The following is an 11,472-nucleotide window of genomic DNA, read 5'->3' on the forward strand; positions in this document are numbered from 1 at the left end:
CTGCGAGGCCCCTGGCCCTGTGCCCACAACTGCTCCCCTACGAGCAGCAAGAACCCAGGAGAAAAGTTTGGCCTTATCTTGCTCCCCTTTCAGTGCAAAGTCTAGGGCTAAGGCCAATGTCATCACTCCAGGCCCTGGGAGATGAGGCTCCCGGCTTGGCAGGGTTGGGGTAAGCAGCCCAGAGAGCACTATATCTTAGGCACAAAGTGACAGAGTGAAACTGACATTAACAGAGGCTCAGACTGAGCACGTGGCAGCCAGTGGGAAAGGGCTGGGGCCCAGGGCTTTGCCTACCACCTGCCCCTTCCCTCCTCCAGGCATGGGAGGCTCCCTCCCCTTCCCACACCCCACTGCACTTCGGGGGACCTTCTCCACCTCAGGGCAGGGCCTGCTCACACCCACGGTCCCTCCGCTCACTTTGTACAGGGAGAGATCAAGACTTATCCAGTCTATGGGTTCTCTATTGTTGCAGTAATAAATTACCACACACTTAGCGGCTTAAAACAACACAGTTATTACTACACAGTTTATTGTTTCGAAGTCAGACACAGGTCTCCCTGAATAAAATCGAGGCGTTGGCAGGGCTGCATTCTATATAGAGGCTCTACAGTAGAATCTGTTTCCTTGCCTTTTCCAGCTTCCAGAGGCTGCCTACATTCCTTGGCTGGTGGGCCCCTCTCTCTTCAAAGCCAGAAACACTGCATCTCTCTGGCCTCCCTTCCACTGTCACATCTCTCTCTCTCGTCACATCTCTCTCTGTAATGGGGAAGGTTCTCCACTTTATTTTTCTTTCTTTTTTGGTGAGGAAGATTGTTGCTAACATCTGTGCCAATCTTCCTCTATTTTGTACGTGGGTCACCACCACAGCATGGCTTGATGGGCGGTGTGTAGGTCCACACCCGGAATCTGAACCTGCAAAGCCCAGGCCATCGAAGCAGAGCACATGAACTTAAGTACCACGCCACTGGGCCAGCCCCAGGTTTTCCACTTTAAAGGACTCATGGTTAAATTGGGCCCACTGGATAATCCAGGATAATCTCATTTCAAAATCCTTAATCACGTCTGCAAAGTCCCTTTCACCTAGTTAGGGAACACATTCACAGGTTCTAGGAATTAGGATGTGGGTATCACTTTGAGGGACCATTATTCTGCTGACCCCACACGTGGCTGTCCAGGGACAACTCTGGCTCAAGGACAGAGTGACGACGGCTGGGCTAAGGGCAGGAAGCAGGCTTGTGGGGCTCCTCTCCTCCTCCTCAGGACCAGGCAGTGATTGGGTGGTGGTTTGGGGTGCTCAGTTGCTAGACAAGACACCAGTTACCACCAGAGCTCTGAAATTCAGTCTCTCTTTCCAGAAGGATGGGGCACTGGCTGAGAGCCCACCCAGGAAGAAGGGGCAGGTTCTGTAGTGGCTGGGGAGCCCTCAACACACTCTGCTTAGTTTGGACTCAGAGAACCACCCCTCCCCCAAACTGGGCAGCCTTTCTCCAGGCACAGAAATCCCACCATCAGCTCTTCTCCTGGGCTTGTGTGTCAGATTGAGCAGCCAGGGGTATACCAGCCCCAGGATGGGTCTGGAGGGTGTAGGCACTCTTTCTTTTTATCCATGACTTCCTGCTGCCCTTGTCAGGAGGTAGGACCAGGAGTTTGTATGGTTTGAAGGGCGGACTCCAGATTTCTGAGTCTTCTGGGAGAAGGAGTTAAGGCAGATGGGGTGGGTGTGAGTGGGTGTCAGGAATGGGGGCCAGGCACCTGGTTTCACAGAAGTCAGCACTATCCCTCCCAATAGTCTGGGAACTTGCTGTGTGTAGGAAGGCGTTAATTGGCCAAGTTACCCCGTGACCCACTGGTTCCCTCTTCTCCTAGCCCTGGAGGCCCCATTCCTCTGGACCTGGAGAGGCTGCTGGGCAGGCTGGGAAACTGAAGTAGGAAGCAAAAGGAGAGAAGCAACATCCACGTTTGGAGCCGGACACCCCAGGCTTTGGGCTTCTGCCAACTCCAACCTTTGCTGGTGGTGGGCACTGAGGGCCCAGTCCACAGGAGAACAAGCAGTAAGGAGGGACCAAAAGCAGCCCTAGCACCTGGGGGACACAGGGATTTCACAGCTCTTCTCTTCCACTCCAGGCCCTGGGCAGCCAGCCTCCCTGGGAGAAGACGCTCTGAGGGAGAGGCCCGCCCCTCCCAGCGGTTTCTGGGCCTTTGATGTGGCTGTCTCTGGTTGGTAGTGAAAGGGGCACCCCAGACTCCATGGCTTTTGATTCCTTCTCTGCATGAGCAGTGCCGCCAAGGCCCCATGGCTTGGACTTCAGGGTTCTGAACTAGAGTTGGGGGGCCGATTCAGGCTGCTGGGATCCCCTGACTGACACCAAGCCAACAAAAGCCAGCTCTGGGACTCTGCAAGTTACTGAGGGAGATGCAGGACTTGGCACCCGCCCCCCACCCTGCCTCACAGCCAGCACTCAGGTTTAAGCCCGTCTCTGCAGCCTGAGCTCCCCTCAAAACCCCCATGTCACGAAGCCTCTCCAGGCTCCCTGCTGCTCCCATGCAGCCTCCTCCTTCTGCCTCTGGGCCCGTTATTCTTCATACCTGGTATGCCCAAGCTTTCCTCCACTCCCCTCACAAATTCTCCCTGTCCCACAAGGTCCAGCCTCCAAAAACCATCCTGATCCCACGAACTGGACTTGCTCCTCTCTGCTCTATCAAACTAAGCCCCTAAGCTGGACTTCCGTCCTCTAGCAGCCCGGCCTTCTCCTGACTCCTGGCATACAGCATCCTCTCTAACGTGTGTTCCTTAGTTGTTCCCAGAGCCGCTCACCCTACTTCAAACAGGTTATTTCCCTGCCAGGCCCCCCTTCCTCTCCTCCAGGCAGCCTTCCCTGACTGCCTCAGCCCTGTCAGTGGCACAGAGATCACCATTTAGCTATTCCTAATGAGTCCCATCACGGTTATTCATGTCCCCAGATAGCCTGTTCTAGGGCAGGGCTCACAGGAGATGCTGACGGGTAGATACGAGCACCTAATGCCTGACTCCATGAATTCTCTCTTTTAACGTCCACCCTACCACTTTCTGAGTTCAGGAGTTGCCTCGGGCCTGGCCTGTGTGGAGAGCAGTTCACTTGCCTTTCTGGGCTCTCATTCAGCTCCCATCTCTGTCCCTGCCCAGGAGTCAGATGGCAGGTAAGGGCTGCAGCAGCTCAAGACACCAGGCAGGTTAAATGTCAAATGCACTTTACTGGGCCCCTGAGCCTTCAAATGCTGTCCTCACCAGGCCGGGGGTGCCCCCGCCACACACCTCCAGCTGCACAGGAAGTGGGGTGGGTGGAGGGAGTACATGTGGAATGGCTCATTCTCCTCTCCAAGGGGTCTTGGGTGATGCTGGGCCACAGCTGCTTGCTTCTCCCCCTGCAGCCCCATCCCACCCCCAGCAGCTAGACCCTCCTTAGGGCAGGGAAGTGTGAATGCCTGGGCCTTCGGCACAGGAAGCTGGCTGCAGACCAGCTGCCTGTTCCTGCCTAGAATGTGGCCAGGGGCCAGGGCCAGTGGTGAGGTAGAAGGGAAAGCAGCATGCTCCTGTCAGGGAGAGGGCTGTGCACACCCTGGGAGCCAGGCTGGCCCTTTCCCTCAGGCCCAGGGAGCTGGCAGTTGAAGCAGTGAGGTTCAGCCAGCTGAGGGGAGAAGGGAGTACTGGATGGCCAGGTGGGGTGCTGGTCCAGTTTGGCATCCCCTCCCCTGCAGCCATGGGTCACCAGTCCCGCTCAGCTGGTTCTCGGTAGGGCAGGCCTAAGAGCCTGAAGACATCCTTCTCAGTTGGGGTGGGCAGCACTCGGCCAGACGCCACCTTGAGGCCTTGGGTGTTCCGGACCACAGCTGTGCTGAGGGCATGCTCTGATAAGCTCATGCCCTTGGTCTTGGCCAGAGCCCGCATGGAGCGGTTGAAATGGGCAGAGCCAGTGAAGTAGAGCAGGGCGCAGGCAAACTCGCTGTAGGGCACAACGATGATGTCCAGTCGTCGGTGCCGCCGCCCTGGCCCTGGGAGCTGGCACACACCCAGGTACTTCTGCTGCTGGCCGTTCTCCTCCTGGCTCACTAAGTCATCAGTCAGGAATCCTGGCCCAACACAGGATGGCTGCTAGGAGCACAGGGAGCCAGGCCCTGGGCCGTCCCATCCTCCCAGATCTTTCCTGATCACCCCTGGGTCCTCTAGCCCCAGCTCATCCATTTATTTGCTGGGTGACCTTGCCCTCTCTGAGCCTGTCTCCTTATCTGTAAAATGATAGTAATTCCTCCCCATGCCCCAACTAGTGTCACAGAAAGATCAGATGAGACCTTCAACCTGCAGGTATTACTGAGCACCTCTGGGTAGGTGTGGGGAGCTGTTTCTTCTCTTCCCTGAAACGGCTTTGGCCATAAAGGAAAGGGGGGGTTCTCACAAAGCAAGCTTTCCCTGCTTCCTGCCTGGAGACTGCAGCTTTGAGGCTCTCCCTCCTGGAGGCCGTCCAGCCCTTCCCTGCCCTGTGCCAACCTGTGCACCCAGAGATGGAGCTTATACCTTGCTGCCGAAGGCTGTCAAGGAGGCGACTGAGGATGCCCTGGTGAGATCGGCCATCTGGGTGAGTGAGCAGCACGTCCACATCACCACAGGTTGCTTTCCCCCGTCTGTACGAACCACATGCCACACACAGCAGCCCAGGGTTGAAGGCCTGAGCTGATTTCTGGACCTGGGAAAGAACAGTGAGGGGGTAAGGGGCTGTGGGCCTCCAGCCCTGTGAGGAGTTCCTTTCTCACGGCAGCCCGAGGGCATTCCCTGACCCAGGACCCACATCCCCAGCTGATGCCCCAAGCCAATCCTTGGATGCACGATGAGGGAATAAGCCCCAAGGAACAGAGGCCAGACATCTACCCTGGGGAGCAGCTGTTCTGTAGCTTCACTAGGACAGAAGATGCCACTGGAGGCAGCCTGAGGAGAGACAGAAGAAGATGTGTACTCTGATTCTGAGGGCAAGCACTGATCTTTCCCTCTAGAGCTCTTTAAGAGAAAAAAGACACACTCTCTTGGCCCCTGCCCCAACCCAGATGCCCAGACCTGTGAAACTCCACTTAGGACATAGGGCCAGGTACCTGGAAGCCCTCAGCCAGATCTCGGCAGCCCCAGGTATCTCCGGATTTGGAGCTAACGGCAGTGTGTGAATTGGGGCTTGAGGCCTGAGCAGCTGGCTGACAGGGTGCCCTGGGCCCAGGTCTGAGGGAAAATGGAACCCAGAAATATAACTGCACCTGCAGGAAAGGAAAGGAAAGAAAGCAAAGAGGGAGGCAATTCTGAGCCAATGCCCACATTCTTACTTAGAGGAATGGGGCTCAGGGGGGAGGGGGCTGAGCCAGAGGGGACTGTCAGCTGAAGGATCATCTCTCATTGAGGGGGATAAGCCCATTAGCTTCCACCCCAGAGACATTGAGGCCTTTCATATGCAGATGGCCTCCCGACTCCACGCCAGGACACTGAGATTTCTGGGGCCCTGGATACTCACAGCCAGGACACCTCAATTCTCCTGACAGGCTGGCTCTGCTAATCCCTTCACTCCCTTCTTGAGCCACCCAAGAGGATGGGAGGAGGCCTAGGATGAGTAATCCCATCAAAAACTCCTAAGGCTGGAGCCCTTAAGTCGGGGAGCTGGCCAGGTGGGAAGCCACTTCTGTTCCAAGGGGCTGGAGGCCGGAGGCTCACTGAGGCATTCTCCGTGCCCAGATACCGTGGCTGAGTGACAGTGTCATCACCAGCACCAAGGCCTGGTGTCAGGTGGACAAAGGGGCCTGTCCATCCATCCTGTGCCAGCCTCACAGTCCCACGGCCTAGAGTAGAGCTGGAGGCTAATTTCAACTAAGTTGGGCCAGAGTCTCCATGGAGTCCTCCCTATCAGAATCCTAGACCAAAGGGAGCAAACTTGCCCATAGCAACCAGCCCCTAATCCTAATGCCATTTGAACAAATGATACATCTAACCCTAACTCTAAACCAAACCCTAATCTTGCCCAAACCTTATTTCTAGGATAACCACAATCTGAAAACCATCCAACACTAAGAAAACCCTACTCTTAATTCAGGCCTAACCTTAACTCAACTCTTGATCTAGCTTTCCTCTAACCCCAAAGCTAATCCTACTGGCACTGTGTTTCTACACCAACTCTAAGCCAAACCCTGAACCAGCCTTGGGTGGGTTTCAGAAGGCCCCTACATCTGGAAAGAGATATAAAACTTTGCACATTTATACAAATTCTGGAGAGAAAGAGCCCATAGTTTTCATCAGGTTCTCAAAGAACCTCTGCCCTGACCCACCCTAACCTAGCCCAGTTCAAACCCCCATATCCTCAAGCAGTTCTGATCATAATCCCTCTCTAACCCAGCCCTAACATTAACCCAGTCCAAATGCCATTCTAGCATCTAAGCCAACGCTTCCTCTGCCTAACCGCTGAGAACCCTTATCCAGAGAGCTGGTATTGCAGTCCTTCCAAACAAAAGCCACCCACCCCTCCTCTGGACCTGCAGCTTCAGTCTCAACTTGCTCTTTCCCCTAGTCCCAACCTCTGGTGACCTACAGCTTCCTCTGCCTACTGGGGTCCCAGCTGAGGGGATCAGGAGTTCTTGGCTTCAAGCCAGGCCCTGCTATAAGGGCAGCACCTGGCTCTCCTCACTGTTCTGGGACATGTGCTTACTGTCTGCTCAATCTCTGTGGCCTCCTCCCTGGGTATGCGTTCCAGGAAGTCATTGTAATGCTTCAAGCCAATGGCCTGCTGGGTAGTCAAGGAGGCCTGGTTGCGGATGTCTTCTAGGCTCCGGAAACCCTGGAAAAAAGAAACCAGATAGGAAGGCTATGAGGCTCCATGACCAATGAAGAGACAGTGAATGAGCACACACACAAGGCTTCCACCAACCCTAGACTCCAAAGAAGGCCTGAGGCAGGACCAATCCCAGGAGCGGCTGGGTCTGTAATACACTGGGACTTGGGAAATGCAGGGAGCATGGAAGACACGCCCCCATTCAGCCCTGCCACCATCCTAAAACACTGGTTCATGATTCCATCAGACTAGGGGTGATTCTGTACGTGGCCAGGTTTGGGAACTACTGATTTGGATACTCAGCCCTGAGGCCTGGTCTCCTCAGGAAGGCCTTTGCTGGTCTGTGGGACAGAGAAACATACTTCCTATCTCTGCCTACACCACAGATTAACGCCTCAAGGATACCAAGTTCTATGAGCCAGGAGAGGGGTCTACATGAGCCCTGGTCCCCTTGAAAAGTGGTCTCCCTATAGTCTGGCTTCATTCCCATCAGAACACAGGGTAATTTAACTGTGAGACAAGTTCTGAAATATAGCAAAACTGAAGTAGGGGCTGGGAAACGGTATGACCTGATGGTACCACATCTGGGCAGTCTTGGTTCCAGCTCCCCAGATGTTGGAGAAGAGCTCCAAGATAGGCACACTCTCGCTGATATGATCCAGCTTCCGTAGATGCCCACTCTCTAAGATCTCTATGATCTTCTCAGCCATCCGCTTTCCAATCCCGGGAATACCGCAGGCCTCCTAGAGGAGGAGGAGGCAGAGGCAGGAAAGAAGAGTGAGAAGATGGGAGGGGTAGAGCCAGTAGTGGGGAAGCTGACTCCTTTAGCAGATGTATGAAGAAAAGCCAGCCTGGCCAGTTGGCAACTGATGGCTGTGTAAAGCTCGGGCACAGTTGAAGATGAGAAGTATGGATGGAACGGGCTGCGTACTTTGTCTTTTGGTTCCCAGAGGGATGGGGATCAGCAGAGGAAATAGAGAAAAGGCAATAATGATTCTACTAATCACCACCATCATCACAATAGTGCAAGCTAACATTTACTGAGGCCTTACTGTGCATCAGGTCCTGCATTACAGAGATCATCTTTAGTCTTCACAGGAACACTGAATTTGTTACTACTGTTAGTCCCTTTTTACTGATGAGGAAATTGATGCTCAAAGGGTTTAAGTAACTTGCCTAAAGTCACACAGTTAGTGAATAATGGGAATCAGAATTCAAACCCAGGTCTGTTGGCCTCCAGATTCTAAACTTTTAAAAAACTTTTTATTATGGAAAAAAATTCCAAAGTAGAGGGAACAGTATAATGAACTGCCAAGTACCTGTCACCCAGCTTCTATAATTATCAAGATTTTGTCAATCTGCTCTCATCAATCCCCCCATTTTTTGCTTTTGTGCAAGTCCCAGACATCACAAAATCTTATCCACTCCACCTGATCTCCATTTGTGACTGATGCCTCCACCAATCTCTGGCCAGTAAAGAGAAGACCTCCCCCTTCCCCTGCGTACCCTGCCCTGGCTGTCAGATACCTGGTAGGAGGTGACAGGCTTGTGGAAGCTCTTGAGGGCATTGATGGCCTTGGCATAGCCCAGGGCCCTCCACTTGTCTCCCTGAACACTGTAGGCTTTAGCCAGCACTTCCAGTTTCTCTGTGATGTGACGGTTGTGGTTGGTTGCCTTCTGGCTTGAAGGCTGTGCACAGACCCACTTATCCAGGCCCTTCGGAGCTGGGCAAGGCTCACCATCTTCCTCAAGGAGGGTAGGGTAGTGGCCACTGATCAAGGCTTCCAGATCAGCTGCGCTAACCTGGGTCTCTTCCCCATCACTGATTTCATCATCAAAGCCAGGCTTGAGGTAGGGAAGGAGAAGAGACAATCAATTCCTGCCCCAGTGATGAGGGCTCCTTGAGGGTGGGGTTGAATCTCCTAGTCAGACCCAAGAATGAGGCTGGGTCTTTTGTGCCAGACATGGGTCTCCTTAAGTGTGGGGCTGTTTTCCATTCAGCTTCCCCCAGAGCCCAGCCCTAGCATCCCCAGTGGTACATGGCAAATGCAGGAGCGATGAGGGTTGGGAAGAACTAAGTGGCTTCATAATAAACAGAACCCTCCTCTCTCAGGGGCCTGGAACTTTCCGAACCACCACCAGGCCCTCCCTGCTTCTGTGATCTAATTTCCAGGAGAGGGGAGTTTGGCGGCTGGAAGGCTCCTGACCTGGACTTGGGTGCTTGGAGCCTCTTCTGCCCTCCGGGGAGGAGATACAGGTCTGGCAGGAGAAGGAGGAGGGGAGAGGGCTGTCCTGAGCAGAGGCTCACGGGCTCCAGGAGGAGTAGAAGAGTCTTGATCTGCCTTGCTGAGCTGTGTTTGGTCCAGGCACCTGCAGGGACAGTGATGGGAGGTTAAGATACCAAAGACCTCACCCTATCTCTGCTCCCAACCTTTCTCTACTCTGAAACCTTGGTTTTCCGCTGTGTCCAATTAAGACAATGAGAGTTATTTTTAATAACCCAAGAAGAATGCTCAAGATGCTGCCAGAAAACATTTGAGGAAAGACTGAGACCAGCCCACCTGTTGGGGATGAAAATGCTGAATCCTGCCGTGTCTACCAGCCTTCTCTCCTGTAGGCACAAGCTTAGCCAGGCTGACTTCACCAGCTGAGCACCTGGCGGCAGCTGAGGCAGTCTAAGGATGCGGAGGGCTCGCTCATAGTCCATGCCTTCATCCACCACAATGTGAGTGATCCCTGCTGCCTGGGCAGGGCATATCTGGCCACCGTGCTGGATAATCTGCTTCTCGAAGACTTCTGCCCGCGCTCGCCCAATGCCAGTGGGCACAACATGGGCCCGCAGGGAGCTCAGCCACTCTATGGAGAGGACATCCAGATGCCTATTGTAACTTTCAGATATATCCCAATGAACCCTTTGCAGTCCCCTGCCCCTGGACAATCATTTCCCTTCCGTCCAGACAGCCTTCATTCTGAAGATTCCACCCCAAGCATAGCTAATTTCCTCATAGCCATCACTTGAATGAAAGGGGCAAGGATTTTGATATGTCCTGTTTCCTCATGTAACCTAGAAGAGTGTCTGGCACATTGTAGGTATCCTATAAATCACTTCATCTGATCATTTATTCTTTCAACAATATTAATAGAAACCTACTACTGTGTACTAGGCACAAGGCACACATGTTTGCCATTACAGGCCTCACAGTCTCAGAGACTCCCCCTCCCCATTCCCACGTAAGCCTTTGCCATCTATTTGTCAATTTGGCTGTAAAATAGCTTATAACTCTGGGAACCTGAGAGGAAAGGATTCTGCTGGTCATTTCTTTAGGGACCAAGGAGTATTTTCTGAGTGATGGAGGTCTTGGGGTGGGGTAGAAGATACCCCAGCCAGCAACCTGTCAAAGACTGGGGACCAAGCCTATTGCAAGGCAGGTACAAACAAACCTGCAGGCCCTGGGTGGGCAGAGTCAGCTCTAACATCTGATTCTGAACATGAACAACGTAGGAATCCTGAGGGTTCAAGCACATGAGGGTTCTGAGATGGGTTTGCTCACCTCCTGCTGCTTCTCCGTGTTCCCTCTTGGGAATCTTTGCAAGTGCTTTTGATGGTGAATTGGTGTGAATTTTCTTCCGCTTGGGAAATGCCTTCAAGATACCCCTGGGGTCCATTGAGATATGGCTGGATCCTGTCCTTTCTGTTTGAGAGCTGATCACAGCAGCTGTTTTGTAGAAACCCAGAATTGAGGTTCCCCAAGCCCTCTGCCTATGGAGGTGGGATCTCTACCGATCAAGCCTTGAGGGCAGGAGCCCAGATCCCAGGGGTCTCCAAAAACCCAAGTGAACGTCAGTAGTTTAGCCTACCTCTACACTCACCAGCCTTTCAAAGTCAGAATATTGGGGTTATGGGCGGAAGAATGGGACTATTTGGGGAGGTTTTGAGAGTAAGGAAACGATATCATTCCTCAGTGGGGTTACTCTAAAGATTCAGTGCAGTGTCTGCCCCTGCTGCATCCCACTTCCAAAGGGCTTTACCAAAAGGGGATATCAGGCTAGGAAATGGAGCTACATCTTTAGGAAGCCCTTGAGCTCCCAAGAGGAGTGGAGACTGGGGGAAACCTGCACATAAACCCCACATAATCTTTCTCTATCCCCATCACAGACCCACAGAGGAAAACGAGGCGGGGGGCGGGGGAGATGTTAACGGGGCAGTGGGAACGCCCTGCACCTGCCTAGTCGCGGGCCTCTCGGCTCGAGGTGCTCAGTCCCGCAGCTGCAGGGAGACGGGGCCCGGCCGCAGCTGGGGTGGGGCGCCTTCCGGGATTGGGGAAGTTTTGGCCTCACAGCTGGGGGTAGAGAAGACTCCGGCAGGTGTGGGGTCTCCGCCGCGTACGCAGCTGGCGCGCATCAGGGACTCCCAGCTGGGGACTACAGGACGGCTGGAGCGTCGGGACCCTGCCCTGAGGGGGCCCAGCCCCCACCCCACTCCCGGGATTTGGTCTAGGATGGGTTCAACTTCAGGGCGGGTTGGTCACCTGAGTGGGGCCAGGAAAAAACTACTTACCAAAGCAGCCAATGAGAGCAGGCGAAGGCGTGGGAGATGCGGTGGGGGTGGGGTGGGGCGGGAAGGACAAATGCCCAGAACACC

At 53.9% G+C, this 11,472-nt stretch overlaps 1 protein-coding gene across 6 annotated transcripts; it reads right to left on the bottom strand.

The window, feature by feature from the left end:
* Positions 1 to 524: 524 nt before the first annotated feature.
* Positions 525 to 11,470, bottom strand: POLL (DNA polymerase lambda). 6 transcript variants are annotated; one of them, XM_046653816.1, is made up of 9 exons: positions 11,389 to 11,470; positions 10,382 to 10,546; positions 9,392 to 9,686; positions 9,038 to 9,200; positions 8,358 to 8,675; positions 7,400 to 7,573; positions 6,708 to 6,836; positions 4,550 to 4,718; positions 525 to 756 (listed from the first exon to the last, which is right to left on the bottom strand). In XM_046653816.1, the coding sequence occupies exons 2-9, from the start codon at positions 10,494 to 10,496 to the stop codon at positions 605 to 607; spliced, it is 1,515 nt and encodes a 504-aa protein (XP_046509772.1). In that variant the 5' UTR covers positions 10,497 to 10,546; positions 11,389 to 11,470; the 3' UTR covers positions 525 to 604. The 6 variants fall into 6 exon arrangements, with proteins under 6 accessions (XP_046509772.1, XP_046509768.1, XP_046509771.1 ...); XM_046653812.1 differs by having other exon boundaries at positions 616 to 4,107; positions 11,389 to 11,467; XM_046653815.1 differs by having other exon boundaries at positions 616 to 4,107; positions 10,382 to 10,533; positions 11,389 to 11,434.
* Between the last annotated feature and the right edge of the window lie 2 nt (positions 11,471 to 11,472).

The sequence above is a fragment of the Equus quagga genome, chromosome 2 (assembly GCF_021613505.1).
Source record: "Equus quagga isolate Etosha38 chromosome 2, UCLA_HA_Equagga_1.0, whole genome shotgun sequence".
In the NCBI taxonomy this organism is placed as follows: domain Eukaryota; kingdom Metazoa; phylum Chordata; class Mammalia; order Perissodactyla; family Equidae; genus Equus; species Equus quagga.

Coding starts and splice junctions, on each gene's coding strand:
- POLL (XM_046653812.1), bottom strand. CDS start 10,496: ATGGACCCCAGGGGTATCTTGAAGGCATTTCCCAAGCGGAAGAAAATT. Junction 8,676..9,037: donor CTCCAAGCACCCAAGTCCAG/GTCAGGAGCCTT, acceptor CCCTACCTCAAG/CCTGGCTTTGATGATGAAAT. Junction 6,837..7,399: donor CCCAGATGTGGTACCATCAG/GTCATACCGTTT, acceptor TCTTTTTTCCAG/GGTTTCCGGAGCCTAGAAGA.